Here is an 18,130-nt window from a genome sequence, read left to right as displayed (position 1 = left end):
TCCTACTTAAAGTTCCTACCTGCTCTACATTCCCACTGAAATCCCAAGCCAAAACCTGGAGGTGGGCAGCTCCTTAAAAGTCAGATAAATCTTCCTCTGGCTGTTCACAAAGAAACTGATGCTTCCTTAATACCTGACAACCAGAGTATGTCTGTACAATTCTAACTTTACAAGAACTCAGTTCTGAATCACTTCATTATTGGCTTCTGTCATGCTCCTATCATGCTCCTATCTTCGCTCCACTGATACTGAACTGACCACAGAGACAACCTTTGGAACTATCTGCCTTTTCCTACTTTCTCCTTTGAATCTTGTACATAAGCCTGCTTTTAGTCATTGGTTTTTGTGCCTTTTTCATCTGGTTACCAGCAGCCTTGCAGCCTTACTCTAGGCAGAACAATATTATTTTAAAAGTCTGTCCTTGTTAAAATGAGCACTAAATGTAACCTAATCTGATTCATAGGGTAAATGCACCGTGACACTTTATATTTTAGGGCCCTTTATTAACAGTTTATTTTGCAATTAAATATATATTTATTGGTCATTTATTGCATGTCACCTTTATGGTTTCTTTGATGCCTTTCTAACACGAATACTACATTCTGCAAGCAAGGGTTGTTGCTTTAGAAATGTACTATTCTCTTGAGAGGTGTGTTCATTCTTATGACTGCAGCACTGAATAGGTTACATAAGGTAATAAGACTCAAATGAACTTTTTAAATAAAACAGGTAAAAAGAAACTTTTTTCTCAGCTATTTTTAAAATATGCACATATACCGTAGGTACAATTTAGCATTTGCATAATTTATTTACTGTTAAATCTGCTTTCTTTACTCACAAAATTCAATAAGTCTAGAATACATTTTCATTTCACTGTATCTATCCTGTTTGTCCTTATTTATTTTACAAAAAGATAAATCCAGAATCAGCTACTCCTTTGACACTAGGACACAATTGATCCTATGGCCAATGAACCAGGCTATTCCAGCTATCTTCTATACTTCCTATGCTAAACTTGTTATTTTTCTTTGTACAAGGCAATAATTCATTTGGGTTTAACCTTGGCAGCAGATAATATTATTTCTCTTAATACCATCCTCCTCCCATGATTAACTACTGGCAGAAAAGATGAATATATTTCATGAACAATAAATCTAAACAAATAAGATCAGATCTCATCTCCAAAGAAACCAAATGCCCACTTTCAATGGTATAATAATAATAATTAATAATAATTTATTAAATTTGTATGCCGCCCCTCTCCGAAGACTCAGAGCAGCTCACAGCAATCACAACAATATACAAATCCAATATTTAAAAAGAAGCAAAACATTTAAAAAAACCAATCATTAAAAACCATACAACACAGTCCTACCATACATAAACTATATGTGCTCTACATGTACTAACAGAGCCTGATTCAGTTTTGTAAACAAACAATACTTCAACATTCTCATAAAATTAGCTGAAAGATAAAAAGCTCACCCATTCTTATTGTCCGTTCATTTTAGTCAACGCTGCAAGAAGTGATTCCCCATTGGCCAAATGTTTAGATCTTATGGGGGCAGGCAGTAATCCACAGAAACTGGAAGGCTGAAACTTACTCTTCCCTAGTTTGATTATTATTAACTGAGAGAGGAAGACAAGAGACTCACTGCCTCCTAATGAAGTTCTGCAGAATGTATGAATTCCTCTTCAGCTTTTTAGGTGACACAAAGAAACAGCAGAGAGTGTGCAGGACAGCAAAACTTCAAGGCTATACCCTCCATCTACCGGAGAGCAGGCTTTTTTCCCCTAAACAATATTCTTCTACAGTACTTGGCTTCAAAAGGGTGGGGTTGTTTTCAATGGCAATGACTCTGCTGAATCCCGGCCAGAGGCTTGGTGCAGTGAGTCTCTGGAATCCAGGTGATTCAGTGAATAAAGCTGGATGGTGTCCTGCCAGCACACTGCCTTGACAGGGTGGAGAAGATGTCTGCCTTGCACACAGAAAAGCTCATCTTATCCAGAGACTACATTCAGGACAGTAGCAGAATATTAAATAGTAGATTTTTTTTTTATGGACGTCTGCTTGCAATATTACAGCGACAGAGAGATCTACACTGTATGCCATAGGAATAAGGAATAGGCCTGGTCATTTATAACAAACGATAAGAAAAAGTTTTGAACTTATGATCGCAATCAGGACCAGAATTTCTGCTGCTAAGCAAGGCAGCTGCTAAGTGGATTTTTACAATCTTTTTTTTTTTTTTGCTACAGTTGCTAAACAAATCACTGCAGTTGCTTAGTGCAAGGGTAGGCAAAGTTGGCTCTTCTATGACATGTGGACTTCAGCTCCCAGAATTGAGAGGCCGGGAGAACTAACACCTGGCTGACATTTGCAGAAGGCGAGGAGGAACAAAAGCACCTCCTTCCTGCTGGAGCTACTTCCCAGTAGCTCCTAATTTGCTCGCAGGGACTGCTGGGAAGAATGGGCGTGGCTACCAGCTTATTTCAAGGGCTGCTCTCCACCCACGCTTCCCTTCGCTTCTCTGCTCTTTGCCTCAATGGACAGAATTCCTGAGCTAGCATGATTGGCAATGGACTTGTGGACTTCAACTCCCAGAATTCCTGAACTAGCATGATTGGCAATGGACTTGTGGACTTCAACTCCCAGAATTCCTGAGCTAGCATGATTGGCAGTGGACTTGTGGACTTCAACTCCCAGAATTCCTGAGCTAGCATGATTGTCTCAGGAATTCTTGGAAGGAACAAAACAATTAGTTTGGTCTAGTTATGAAGATACCAGGCTAGGAAACAGAAAACTATGAGGCCTGAAAGCCAAATGGATGACTTTGGGCCAGTCATTCTCTCAACCCAACTTCAATGACTACTTCACCTTCAACCACACCAATACACAAGCACGTAATAGATTCAAACTAAATGTAAACCGCTCTAAACTCAACTGCAGAAAATACGACTTCAGCAATAGAGTGATCAATGCCTGGAAGGCACTACCTGACTGTGGTTTCTTCCTCAAACCCCAAAAACTTTAACCTTAGATTGTCTACAGTTGACCTCTCCCCATTTCTAAGAGATCTGTAAGGGGTGTGCATAAGTGCACCATTGTGCTTACCATCCCTGTCGTACTGTCCTTTTTTATCATTACTTTTTACTTATGTTTATATAAACTACTATTCTATGCATGTTTGATAAATAAATAAATAAATAAATAAATAATCCCACTTTACAGGGCTGTTGTTAGAGAGAAAATAGGAGAAGGAAAATGTATTTGATAGATGGACTATCCTGCATTATTTATAAAAATAATAAAGGCAAGATATAAATAAATTAATAAGTCAATCATTTTGAACCTCCGAATTGTGTACATACTGTAGATGCTAATACAAAAATTTATTCGTGATGTTGAGGGGCAGAAATGTGTATGAATTTGAGTTACTTATAATTCAAATTTTTAAAATAATATTCTATTACGCTTTTCAAGATTCATTCCTGTGATCCCATTTCTGCTTTTGAGTAAAAATATGAGGCTTCCTCATTTGAATAAAATATTGTGGTAACTTCTTTTCCTTCCTTTGTGGCAGGTTTGGCAAAGTAAATTAAGACTCAATTTCAATAAAACTGATCAGATCTTGCCTTGCTTGGCTTTCTCTCTTCAAACCGTTTTTGTTTCCTATAAGACTTGCTGTAACTTGATTCCCAACAGCTTCCTGAAGGCAAACACCCAAATTCTAGCTCCATAATTTTCAATCTCAGGGGGAAAAGAAGTAAGGCTATCCACTTAGGCAGCTCCTTACCTTCAAAACGTTCTGTTTGAACTTCTCTACTACTCCTTGCTTTCTTTTTGTTTCGACGCTTGACAGAACGATAATATATGGAATTTCTTCGAATAGGAATGTAATGTGTCTTTGGTTCTTTCTCAGTTATACTCTCAGATGCCTCAGAATCATCATCAGAGATCAAGTCCAGGCTTGATATCGCCTGTGGATGACTATCTTTCTGGATACCATTGGCTGATCTCCCACAGTGGTGTCGTTGTACCTCTTCCAGTTTTCCTTTCTCCATAGCAACAATTTTTATTCTTTAATAACAAGGAAGCAAACGAGGAAATTTCGTACATTCCATCAGATCTTTCAACTGAGAATTAAAAAAGAGAGAGAGAAGGTTCAATGTATTTTTATATGAAGAATAAATCGTTGCTTGATAACAATTTAGAAATTGATACTCTTCTTGATTCTTTATTATTCTATACCCCTTTAAGATCATTAAATGGTTTACACATTAATCAAAAGAAAAATCATTAATAATACTTTCAAAACATTAATCCGTATATGATTCACATCTTCATCCCACAATCTACACTACTATAAACTGCATTTAAATGGAAAAGTTATGAATTAACATTGCAATTTAGCTTGCACTTCAATAGAATTTACTTTTTTTTTAAAGGGAAAACAGTACAAATAATGTTTTACAATATTCAAATACAAGGTCCTTAAAGAAACACATTTCTTATCTAGGATTATCTTTAACAATAAGCTAAACAGAGGCTGGAAATAGAAGGAAAAAAAATCAGGTAACCAGATTTAAAATCCTGAACCAAAATTTTGTTTCTCCATCATTCATCTCTTATTCCATGTGCCTCTCTTCCTTCAGCAAGGTTAGATGACATACAATGTACTAGTGCAATAGGTCAGCCTAAGTAATGGGGAAGTTACCAGAAGTCCAGTAAAAGGGGAACATATCCTCTTTTTTATCCTTATGTCCTCTGTCCAGTAGGCATAGTCTTAAAATCAAATATTGTCCAGGGTTTGAGTATCTCTTCATGAGCAGCTTTTCTTCTAAATAGCACTTCTGTAATAAGGGCTAAGGCAAGTTAACAAGCTCCCTGTTGTGACCTTAATAAGATGATTTCTACCCTTCCTTTCCCAGCCTGTTCTGCTACCTGAAATTGACTAAACCTTAATCAGTTACTGGCTAAAGACATTTGTCTCCTAACCCTCCAGCACATTCCTGCCATTGAAAAACCAGTCTTTCTGATGTTGGAAAATATAATCCCATGTAGGTCTAAGTACTTTTGGAACAGTTTTATACTGTAGTATTTATCACAGATGCCAAGAAAGCTAAACAGTGTCTTCTTCATCTCAGTTTGTCTTCCTTTCCAGTTTTCAGTATCTCCTTTTGCCGGTTCAGATATCTGGTAACCCTACCCTTTTCTAATTAACCAAAATAGTTAGTAGCAATAATTGTAAAATTCCAATATCAATGATTAAAAAGACTATTTGTTTTAAAGCCTTTACTTCCAGATACAGTATTCTTACAGTATGCATTAACCATTAATGCCATATTTTATTTATTAATCTGTTTGCTATTTATATCACAATATTGCATCAAGTACTAATTGAATTAATTATAGCTAATTTTTATATAATATATTTTTATTTAATATAAATATTATTTATATAATATAATTTCTAGATAATATGGTTTGGGATTTCAAATATATAGAACTGCAGAAAAAACAATTGCTGCCAACCTGCCTTCCATTGAGGACCTGTATACTGCACAAGTCAAAAAGAGGGCGGGGAAAATCTTTACTGACCCCTCACATCCTGGACATAAACTGTTTCAACTCCTACCCTCAAAACGTCCCTACAGAGCACTGCACACCAAGACAACTAGACACAAGAACAGTTTTTTCCTGAATGCCATCACTCTACTAAACAAATAATCCCCTCAACACTGTCTGACTTTTTATTAAATCTGCACTTCTATTTCTACTAATTTTTGTCATCTTTCCTATCATCCTTTTCCTCCCACTTAGGACTGTATGACTGTCACTTGTTGCTTGTATCCTAAGATTTTTATTAATATTGATTGTTTCTTCATTGCTTATTTGACCCCTATGACAATCATTAAGTGTTGTACCACATGATTCTTGACAAATGTATCTTTTTCTTTTATGTACGCTGAAAGCATATGCACCAAGACAAATTCCTTGTGTGTCCAATCACACTTGGCCAATAAAGAATTCTATTCCATTCTATTCTATTCTATTCTATTGTATTCTATTCTATATGACAATATATGGAGTGCTATCCTCTCAGAACTCATAAGGTCCCTCCTATTGCTAATGGAATTGCTTCTAGAGACAGAGAGCTAAACACAATTTGTCAAAGCACATACTATGCTAAACCATAGTTAGCATAAACCAAAACTTCAAAACTCAGTTCAAATTAAGGTTGATTTTGCTGCCTGATTACAAACCAAGGAGATTGTATTATTTGTATTATTTCATCTAAATACTTTGCAAATAAAGCAAAGTATCTTCAGGGATACTTTGCCATATTTCTTCCCATTCTGGAATAAAAAAAAATCATGTTGACATAAATTGGGCTGACCCCTCCCCCCAAGTGCCCTCAATGTACATCTAGAATGGGACTGTACTATGTCTGTCAGTCCTTAAGATAGACCACACTAAGAAATCAAGATAGATAGATAATAGGTAGGTAGGTAGGTAGATAGACAGATAGGTATGTATATAGGTAGATAGGTAGGTAGATATATAGATAGGTAGGTAGGCAGGTAGGTAGATAGATAGGTAGGTAGCTAATAGATAGGCAGGTAGGTAGGTAGATAGATAATAGGTAGGTAGGTAGGTGGATAGGTAGGTAGGTAGCTAATAGATAGGCAGGTAGGTAGGTAGATAATAGGTAGGTAGGTAGATAGGTAGATAGATAGATAGCTAATAGATAGGCAGGTAGGTAGGTAGGTAAATATGTAGATAATAGGTAGGTAGGTAGATAATAGGTAGGTAGGTAGATAGGTAGATAGATAGATAGATAGCTAATAGATAGGCAGGTAGGTAGGTAGGTAAATATGTAGATAATAGGTAGGTAGGTAGATAATAGGTAGGTAGGTAGATAATAGGTAGGTAGGTAGATAGATAGATAGATAGATAGATAGATAGATAGATAATAGATAGGCAGGTAGGTAGGTAGGTAGGTAGATAATAGGTAGATAGATGGGTAGGTAGGTAGATAGATAGGTAGGTAGGTAGGTAGATAATAGGTAGGTAGGTAGGTAGATAGGAAGATAGCTAATAGGTAGGTAGGTAGGTAGATAGAGTAAGAAAGTAGATAGAAACAGCAATTGTACCAGCATCTTGCAAATCTGAATGAACTGCCCTCCTCCCTCTGTGAATCAGAGAGAGGTCTCCCTGAGGCAGTTTGTTTCTTGGCATGGGTTCATCCTGTTGTTGTCTGATCATTGCTTTGGTAGCAGCAATTCCCCTTTTCTTGCAAGGCAAAACCCAAGATCCTCTACAGAGATTACTCAATTAAAATAAAATATTAAATTCACAGAATAAATATAGGAAAAAGGAGTCTAGATACCCTGCTTCAGCGCTAAACATAAATTTTCTTGAGAATGAATCCAAATGTATCAGGGGTATATTTTTAACCTTTAGTAACACAGGGATGAAATTTATTTATTTTATTATTATTTTATTACTTAGATTTGTATGCCGCCCCTCTCCGAAGACTCGGGGCGGCTCACAACATGTAAAAACAAATCATAAGCAATCAGACAAATTTAAAATATTTAAATATTTAAAAAAAAAAAATATTTTGAGTGTCTCTCTTTCTCTGGAATGGTCAGTAATGCTTGATTGGTTTCATTTTCTTCAGATTAATAGTTAAAAGGTGGGGAAGGGAGACCCTCAGAGTGCCAACGACATCCAGCATTCAAAGACCCCTACAGTATATATATATTCCTCAACTTACAACCATGATTGAGCTCGAAATTTATGTTGCTAATCTAAACAGTTGTTAAGTGAGTTTTGCCCCATTTTATGACATTTCCTGGTATAGTTGTTAAGTGAACCACTGCGGTTAATAAGTTAGCGACACCATTGTTAAGTGAATCTGGTTTACCCATTGAGTTTGCTTGTCAGAAGATCTGAAAAAGTGATCTTGCGACCATCATAAATATGAGTCAGTTGCCAAGCAACTTAATTTTGATCACATGTTTGGAATGCATGACTGTTTTTATAATAAGGGTTTTAAACTGTCTTTTTTAACCATTAGATTTGTAGTATGTATTGTTTTTGTAAGCCGCTCCGAGTCTCCGGAGAGGAGCGGCATTCAAATCAAATCAAATCAAATCAAATCAAATCAAATCAAATCAAATCAAATCAAACCAAACCAAACCAAACCAAACCAAACCAAACCAAACCAAACCAAACCAAATGATGTTGCAACACACACAAGTATGAAATACGATCATAAGTCACTCTTTTCAGTGCTGTTGTAACTTCAGATGATCTCTAAATGGACTGTTGAAATGAAAGTTGAGAACTTTATAAGTATATTCAGCCTCAAGTGAATTATGCATGGTGGAAAGTAAGGTAAGGGAGAGAATGGGACTCTACTTGGTAGAACATTTATTGGTTGATTGATCAATCAGGTTTCTATAATTGCCCATCTTAAAATGTGACTCTGGATGGCCAATTATTCAAATGGCATTCTGTGTTTAACTGTTTTTAATTTTAAACAATTAATACCTGTTAAACAGAAATACATCTATCTTACATGCAATGTCACAATTCTGTGTGATCCCCATATCTCTTAAATTATATGGATATTTAGTTGATAAATAATTATTCTTTCCTCCCAAGAGGAGTAGTTAGAAATGTTATCTGGGTGGAGCTTTTCACTACTTACAGTACTGATAAGAATACTAAGGAATAGGTCAAGCCTGCCAATATTTTCAAAATCAGGCACAGGCTCCTGGTTATTTCGCTATGCTGTCCAGGGTAGCATAATACATGCTATTTGCTTTGTTATTTCCTTCCCCAAAGATACACATTTGGTCCCTGAAGCCCTAAAGAAATGATATTTGTACACTTAGTAGTAAGACAGATATCAATTAGGTCAAGGATCCCCAATCCCCAGTCCATGGACCAGTACCGGTCTGTGACATGCCAGCAACTAATCTGTGCAAATAAGTAAAGGCCCAACCAGAGGATGCAGGCAGCAGGCAAAACCACACACACCTCCAGTCTGCTGAAAATCCTTTCTCAATGGAACTGGTTGCTGGTGCTCAAAAGTTGGGGGCCATTGAATTAGGTGCACCACTTCTATGTACATTGGCTCCACATGCTTCTCCATGGAAGACCATGTCCCAAAAGCTGCATTTTATGTTCCTATTAATCAGGGGTGGGTTCTAACTTACCTTGCTGCTGGATCACTTCCTCCCGTGCTACATGGCTACACCGCATGGATGCGCACCTGCGCATGCGCAGTGCCAAAAAGTCTGAATTTTTTTTTTAAAAAAAAGCCAGAAACAGGATGGCAAAGCAAGCACAGTGTCAGAAATTTGTGCATGCTCAGAAGATAAAATAAAATTTTAAAATCCCCCCTCCAATAAAAATTGGCGGTGGCACCGAATGAACCGGTTCTGTGACGTCTTTATTATTTATTAATATTATTTATTAGATTTGTATGCCGCCCCTCTCCGGAGACTCGGAGCGGCTCACAACAACAAAACAATACAAATCCAATAGTTAAAACAGTTTAAAAACCCTTAATATAAAAAGCAGTCATACATCTCATACAAACCATACATAAAACGGTCTAGGGGAATCAATTTCCCCATGCCTGATGACAAAGGTGGGTTTTAAGGAGTTTTTGAAAGGCAAGGAGGGTGGGGGCAATCCTAATCTCTGGGGGGAGTTGATTCCAGAGGGTCGGGGCCACCACAGAGAAGGCTCTTCCCCTGGGTCCCGCCAGACGACATTGTTTCGTCGACGAGACATGGAGAAGGCCAACTCTGTGGAACCTAACCGGTCACTGGGATTCGTGCAGCAGAAGGCGGTCTCGGAGATATTCTGGTCCGTTGCCATGAAGGGCTTTATGTCTTTGTGACATCACCAGTGGGTCTATAATTTGATTATTATTGTCGACAAATTTGGCATAGATCAAAACAGGAAACATTCTTAGGGAGAAAGGGCAAAAAATCATCCATGCTGTATCTCTACTCCATACATGACTGGGGAAGCTTACTCTTCAACACTGGCTCTTCTGTAGACTTGCTTCCTGGCAAATCTCTGAGATCTACAAAGTTCTGCTTTCTGGAATTAAATCTTTATCACACCCTTCTTCTTAGGATGGAATGCCTGAATTTTACACTTGGAGAGGCTATCATAGAGCTAAGCAAGGCACCCTGGGGGCTTGTAGTAATTTCCTCAGTCAGAATGGAGTCATTGGTTGCACCATTACCTGAATAATTCACATGAAGACTGTCTATGGAGATTCTGAGTCATCCAGGTCATGGTTGTCCCAAATGTGCTTTTTCAAGAGGCAATTGGACTTTCTGGTTTTTCTTTTAAGGTGTTTTGCTTCTCATCCAAGAAGCTTCTTCAAAGAGAGCTGAAGAACCTCATTTGATGAGAAGCGAAACGTCTTCAAAGGAAAAACAGAAGGTCCAGTCAATATTATTATTATTATTATTATTTTCCCTAGGTACCTCTGCCTCATCAAAGGACATGTCAAGAAGAGCCATTACAATATCTGAACCTCAGAAATTTCTTTATTAAACTTACAGTTGCTAAGCCATTAAAAGTGAATATTGATTGGTGGTTCCCATGCAAGTAGTCCTCCATTCACAACTACAACTGAGACCAGATGTTTCATTGCTAAACAAAACAGTTCTTAAGTGAGTCTGACCTGATTTTGATGCAAGCTAGATGTTACAGCCAAGATAGTTTGTTAGTTCAGATCCTCGTCTAGATTTTAAGTGTCAGTATATTCTGGGTCTCTTTCTATTTATAATCTATGTTGTCTCCATGGTGCTAGCAGTGAAATAAATGGAGTTTCATTCTCAAAAATGAACTGTAAACCAATAGCTGTGCATCTGTGTACTGATACATTTGCTGCCTTGTCAACAACTCATGTGGAATCTCTTACTGTTTAGGTGAAAATACATAAATTGTACAAAAATGAGGGTCACAGTCTTCACTGAGAGATTTGTTAGGCGCAGACATAGATAAATGCCTGACAATAGTACAGTTAAGTACAGTCTTTCATATACTGTAATGTTATTTTTCAGCTCTGGAGGAAGCAAGTCTATCTCAAACTCTGCATATAGAAATTTGTTGGTTCAATTATTGCAGGACAAGATTACATGGGCTTGTTAAGTCTGACAACTTAACAAGTCAATGTAATCTTGGCCTGCAATAATTGAACCACAACATTTCTATAGGCAGCGTTTGAAATAGACTTGCTTCCCCCAGAGCTGACAAATAACCTTAAAGTATATGTATAGATATCCATATTTATTTATTATGGCAACAAAAGGATGAAATGTACATCATAGTGCCACCTGCCTTTTTGTACTTGTACTGCAATGTCACATGGATACACATAACATAATAGAGTCTCTGACAACATTGTAACACACTTGCTACTTACAGGTCCATTTATGTAGGAGACACTGGCACAGCCAGGGAAGGAATCAAGCAAAGCATCAGTTTGGAATCTCTACATAGTCACAGAAAGACAAAGTTCAACCCTCTCTTGAATGCTATTGATCTTTAGCTAGTTTTACACAAGTGTAAACTATTAGTCTGAGAAGACTCCTGTGCATGTGTATCTGGTTGTTTGTACTTGACAATTTAGTACATGTAGATTTCACACACATCTTCAAGGCAAATCTCCCCAATCTTATAATTTATTAGATCTTTCCTATTGACATATAGGTCCTTAATCTTGTCACAAGCCTATTAAGGTAATTTTGAATAATGTTTTTTGTCCTCTAAGATATTCCCTTAGCTTGCTGTCACTTGGAAATCTGGTGGACATTCCTACATTCCTTCGTTCCATAAATTCTTTATAACAATGCTAAATAGCCCAGGATGAAGGATTGAGCCCTGGGGTTCCTTCTCAATTCTTGTTCCAAGCTGCTTTAAAACTATGCTTAAGCTACTTTTGATTACAGATGTTGAATCAGTTGCAAATGTTCTGAACTGCAATGCCATTTAATTTATACTTATCCATGTTGTCAATGAGGTTGTTGTATCATAATTTATCGTACAATTTATTGAGATCAAAGTACGATGCATCTTTAACATTCCTTGGACTATTAAACTAATCACTCTGGCATAAAGAGATAAGTATTTATTCTTGGCTATTCCATTCTGGTTCCCAGCAGTGTTCTTTTATAAACTTTTATAGTTAATCATAACATACTTCAAAGTGCACAAAATTTAGATAATCTATTTACAACCTTTTTCATATACTGTACTTAATTATTTGTGGTTGTATTTTACACAATATTTCTACTTCATAATTTTTTTGTATTCATACTTGGATCAATTAATTGCCTCTCATAGTTTGGAGAAATGCAAATGTTTTGCATTAAAATAAGAAGCAAAATTATCCTCCTCTTTTTTCATGTCCACATATTTTTTTCAATCTACAATTGGCATCCTTAGGTCTCGAAAGACCATGGTATCATGCTCTGGACTCCCCAGACCACAAAGCCTAGGTAGGCTAATACGGAGGATAGACTGTTACCCAAGTAACAGATCCCACCCCTCTCCATGTCTCCGAAATAATTCAGTGGAATGGCAAAGGCCAATACAATTGGTTCCAGTTACGTCACAGGAGTTATCAAAACATGGCTGTACACATCAGTGTTCCCTCTAATTTTTTTTGGGGTGGGCGGAAAAGTATAGTGTCTGAGCGGCAGTCCCTTCGGGACTGGGCGGCACAGAAATAATAAATAAATAAACAAACAAACAAACAAACAAATAAAAAAAACCCACCGTTTTGCCTCAGAGAATTTCAAAATAAAATACTGTACTGTGTGTCTATAACAGTGAGCTCATAATAGGGCAACTCTATCAATATCAAAATGCCACTTAAATAGTTGAGCTAGTTTCAAACTAGATTTTGATTTTCTTTCTCTCTTCCTTACTCCCATTCTTTTTCTTTCTCTTTTCCTTCCTCTCTTTTTCCTATCTGTTTCTATCTCTTCCTCTCTTCCTCTCTCTCTCCTTCCCTCTCGGCTTCTGGGCAGGTTTGGAAAACTCTGAGTTGATGATGATTTTTAAGTGAGCGATTGCTCACTGCTCAGCTTAGAGGGAACTATGGTACACATCATGAACTGCTTCCGGGACTATGGCTTTGGATTTTGCTTCAAGGTTTACTCCTGAAGCCTTTTCCAATGATGGATATAGATAGCCACAAGGCAGTGGAGGTTTGCAGTCAGAGTTTCCCTTCTCCTAGTGTCTTTTTCAGTCTAATCGTTCAATAAATATAGCATTATTTTCTAAAAGGGACAGGCCATATGTATGTTTTCAAATTTAAAAAGTGTTTGTCATTATTTTAATTCTTTTCATCCTTATTCCTCAAGCTATACCTGGGCATATTTTTTCTTCTTACTTTGACGGAGACTTCAGGAAATGTCTACAAGAATTCAAAGTATGAATTGTTATGTTACCTATCACCCTGTCCACACCCTGATGACAGGGAAAAGGAAAAAAAACAGCTAGATTTTCAGTTGCATAAAACATGTACTAGCAATTTCAGGTTCCTTCCTCTTACTTACAATCAGGAACTAATTGCTCAGTGTTGTTAGCTTAAAACTGCCCTTCTAATTTCTGGTTTTTTGTTCTCCCCAAATGCTCCATTAACATTCAAGGATGCCATATTCACACTTGGATTGGTATATATACAATTACCAATCTCATAGCAAATTCAATGAGCAATATCAAGTTCCTGCAGGTGGACACATTGGGTAAATATAATTAGAGACACAAGAAACAGTAGGACTACCTGATGAGGGGTACGGAAGTTTGGGAAAATGCTAGAAAGTAATAAAAAGACAGAAAACTATTTGCTGCTAACTAGCATTAGAATTATATGCAGGGCCTGTAATATAGGAATTCAGTCTATAATTTTTAAAATTATTTTATTTCTCTTACCATCTTTTGCAATGTGATTTGTACTCAATAAGCCAGAATTTTATAAACAATAGAACTCTAAGCTCATACTTAGTTCTGCAGTGTTACTCACTCCATGATCTTGAGCAAGTGACATTAACTCTTTCGAGGAGTTATGAGATTAGCAATGTTACTGATTTAAAAGCCAGTTGATGAACTGTAACAGAAATATATTTTACATGGTTTTTCTACTGAATCTGGTAACTTTGATATCACCTGATCTTGACCTATGTGCATTCCCTGTATTTCTAGAGCCTGGCAAACTACCAACTTTATGTATTGAGCTTATTCCCCAAGCAATGGTTTGGTTTGGTTTGGTTTGGTTTGGATACCATTCTCATGGTATCCTCTAGGTCAGGGATGTGGATCTATGGCCCTTTTATGATCTGTAAACTTCAGCTCCAGGAATTCCTGAATCAGCATAGGTCTGGGAATTGACGTTCATAGATCGTAAAAGGACCCTAGTTCCCCATCTCTGCTCGAGGGAAACTTTTGCGAGGAATTGTCTTGGACTGTATATAAATACATATAATGCACTTAATGTACATAAATAACAAACCTCCTTAATTTTTAACTTTTAATAGAGTCTTGTGGGATGGCATTTCTACTTTACTAGGGCCACAGTCCCATGCAGACAGCAATGCAGACTGACTACATCAATGTTGTACAATTGCGGCATTCAAAGAGATTCTAGGAAAATTCTACCCCATTTAAATACTCACAAGATTTAACTTAGCCTTAACTCCCAAAATTCCTCAGCCAGCATCGCTACGTTTAAACATTTGGAGATTTGATTTCTGCAACCGAGTTTGGGGAAGATTGGTTTAGTTCAACTAAGTTCGTGAATGTATTTTGTTTTCTTTAGATGTTTTTTTCTCTCAAATGGGATATATATATTTAGGCAATCATCTTAAGTGAATTTGTTTACTTCTAAACTACTACAAATAGCTGTTTGGCAATATGAAACAGAACAGAATAACATATTTGAAAGGGACTTTGGAAGTCTTCTAGTCCAACCTCCTGCTTAGGCAGGAAACACTACACTACTTCAGACAAATGGTTATCCAACATCTTCTTAAAAACTTCCAGTGTTGGGTCATTTACAACTTCTGAAGGCACGTTGTTCCACTGATTAATTGATCTAACTGTCAGGAATTTTTTCCTTAGGTCTATGTTGCTTCTCTCTTTGATCAGTTTCCACCCATTGCTTCTTGCCCTACCATTAAGTGCTTTGGAGAATAGCCTGACTCCCTCTTCTTTGTGGCAACCCCTGAGATATTAGAATACTGCTATCATGTCTCTCCTAGACCTTCTTTTGGTTAAACTAGCCATACCTAGTTTCTGCAACCATTCTTCATATTTTAGCCTCCAGTCCCATAATCATCTTTGTTGTTCTTCTCTGCACTCTTTCCAGAGTCTCAACATCATTTTTACATTGCAGTGACCAAAACTGAATGCAGTATTCCAAGTGTGGCCTTACCAAGGCATTATGAAATCGTATTAACACTTTATGTAATCCTGATTCTATCCCTCTCTTTATGCAGCATAGAACTGTGCTGGGTTTTTTGGCAGCTGTTTCACTGCTGGCTCATATTTAAATGGTTATCCACTACGATTCCAAGGTCCCTCTCACAGTTACTACTATTGAGCAAGGTACAACATATAGTGTACCTGTACATTTTGTTTTTCTTGCCTAAATGTAGAACCTTACTTTATTCACCATTGAATTTTATTTTGTTAATTAGTGCCCAATATTCAAGCCTGTCAAGATCATTCTGTATCTTGAGCCTATCTTCTGGAGTGTTGGCTATTCCTCCCAGTTTGGTATCATTTGCAAAATTGATGAGTTCCCCATCTGTCCCCTCATTCAAGATGTTGATGAAGATGTTGAAAAGTACTGGGCCTAAAACAGAGCCTTGCGGTACTCCACTACATACTTCTTCCATGTAGATGCAGTTCCATTGAGGACTACTCGTTGAGTGTAGTTGGTCAGCCAGTTATGAATCCATCTGGTGGTGATGCTGTCTAACCCAAATTTTTCTACTTTTTCTAGTAATGGGTTATGGGCTACTTTAACAAATGCCTTACTGAAGTGCAAGTAAGTTATATCGACAGTATTCCTCTGGACCAATAATTTTTTCAAATAGATTTAGCAATATCAAAGAAAGAAATGAATATAATTCTTTATTGGCCAAGTGTGATTGGACACACAAGGAATTTGTCTTGGTGTACATGCTCTCAGTATACATAAAAGAAAAGATACATTTGTCAAGAATCATGAGGTGCAACACTTAATGATTGTCATGGGGTCAAATAAGCAATGAAGAAACAATCAATATTAATAAAAAATCTTAAGGATACAAGCAATAAGTTACAGTCATACAGTCATAAGTGGGAGGAAATGGGTGATAGGAATGATGAGAAAAAAATATTCTACACTAGAGGAAGGGCATTGCTCCTGGCTATGAAGTGATACTTCTTTCCCTGTCTAATCAGCAGATGATATTTCAGGACAGAATGATGAACTTGGAGAATGGAGTCAGCTGTAGCATCCAGACTCACTTGTTGACCCTTAGATGAAATAAAGTATAACATTTTTCTTTCTTTTCCATCTACTAAATACAATTACAGTGATACCTTGTCTTACAAACTTAATTGGTTCCGGGACAAGGTTCTTAAAGTGAAAAGTTTGTAAGACGAAACAATGTTTCCTATAGGAATCAATGGAAAAACGATTAATGCGTGCAAGCCCAAAATTCACCCCTTTTGCCAGCTGAAGCACCCGTTTTTGCGCTGCTGGGATTCCCTGAAGCTCCCCTCCATGGGAAACCCCACCTCCCGACTTCTGTGTTTTTGCAATGCTGCAGGGGAATACCAGCAGCGCAAAAACGAGCACTTCGCTGGCAACGGAAGTCCAGAGGTGGGGTTTCCCAGCGAAGGGAGCATCAGTAAAATCGCAGCATCGCAAAAACACCAAAGTCCTCAAAACCCCACCTCCGGACCTCTGTGTTTTTGCGATGCTTTGATTTCACTGAGGCTCCCCTCACTGAGAAACCCCACCTCCGGACTTCCGTTGCCAGCAAAGTGCCCGTTTTTGCACTGCTGGGATTCCGCTGCTGGGATTCCCCTGCAGCATCACAAAAACACGGAAGTCCGAAGGTGGGGTTTCCCATGGGAGGGAGCCTCAGGGGAATCCCAGCAGTGCAAAAACAGGTGCTTCGCTGGCAACGGAAGTCCGGAGGTGGGGCATCCCAGCGGCGGGGGTGGGTTTGTAGGGTGAAAATAGTTTGTAAGAAGAGGGGAAAAAACCTTAAACCCCAGGTTTGTATCTCGAAAAGTTTGTATGATGAGGCGTTTGTAAGACGAGGTATTACTATCATTCTGATTGCCTCCCTACATCAAACAATTCCTCCTGTATTATTCAGTTATAGGTCAGAGATCTGCCAAAGCTTATTCTATTATATAAATACAACAAACATGTCAGTATCAGACTAACATTTTTCTTAAAGTCAAAATGAATAGAGCCCAACTTCAGCACAAAAAAGTTCATATCCAAATTCTGCCTTGTTTTTATTTCATTAGTCTTTGACTTATTGGTAAAAGCAGCAATAGCCTATTTATAGAATACTGTACAGAAAATCTCTTAGAAACACCTTACTTTTTATTAGGGAGGAAGGAGGGGGGGAGGGAAAGAGGGAGGGAAGGAAGGAAGGGAAGAAGGAAAGAAGGAAGGAAGGATTATAGGTTGGTCTTGATCCTTGGAATCAACTCTAGAGGGTGCATTTTTCAACAGGAAGTCGTCAGGGGGGGAAATCAGAAGTTTATTATTCACTTGAAGTTTGCATAATAGTAGTTCCTCAAGTGATCTTATAGCAGCCTGACTCATGCTACAGGAGTTACAGCCTCTGTAACTAAAGTTCTAAGCCATTAAAAATTTTAATCGGGAATAACACTGAATGCTTTGCTCTCCCTACTCTATGAAACTGAACACAAGTTCACATGACCAGGTAATGTAATAAAACTTTAAATTATGAAAGGGCAGCTCATGTGGAAACCTTTTTATATATACAAAAACCCTCTTGTTTGGACAGCTCTACTATGAGTATAGAGATCAGAACTTCAGTG

General features: G+C 37.6%; 2 protein-coding genes across 4 annotated transcripts in view; one reads left to right on the top strand and one right to left on the bottom strand.

The window, feature by feature from the left end:
* The window catches only part of INPP5D (inositol polyphosphate-5-phosphatase D), a 170,738-nt gene that overhangs the window by 15,293 nt on the left and 137,315 nt on the right, over positions 1-18,130 (top strand). The window lies entirely within an intron of this gene.
* NGEF (neuronal guanine nucleotide exchange factor) overlaps positions 1-18,130 on the bottom strand; it is an 89,916-nt gene that overhangs the window by 67,221 nt on the left and 4,565 nt on the right. The window contains exons 1-2 of one of the 3 annotated variants that reach the window (XM_070753047.1): positions 4,719-4,831; positions 3,798-4,137 (exon numbers count right to left, since the gene is read on the bottom strand). In XM_070753047.1, coding sequence (XP_070609148.1) covers positions 3,798-4,065 — 268 coding nt within the window. In that variant the 5' untranslated portion in view covers positions 4,066-4,137; positions 4,719-4,831. Of the gene's footprint in view, positions 1-3,797; positions 4,138-4,581; positions 4,636-4,718; positions 4,832-18,130 lie in introns of those variants that run through there. The other 2 variants (XM_070753048.1, XM_070753046.1) reach the window with 2 other exon arrangements.

Source organism: Erythrolamprus reginae, chromosome 5 (genome assembly GCF_031021105.1).
Source record: "Erythrolamprus reginae isolate rEryReg1 chromosome 5, rEryReg1.hap1, whole genome shotgun sequence".
Classification (NCBI taxonomy): Eukaryota; Metazoa; Chordata; class Lepidosauria; order Squamata; family Dipsadidae; genus Erythrolamprus; species Erythrolamprus reginae.
Note: the sequence above shows the minus strand (reverse complement) of the source record. Positions and strands in the feature narration are given on the sequence as shown.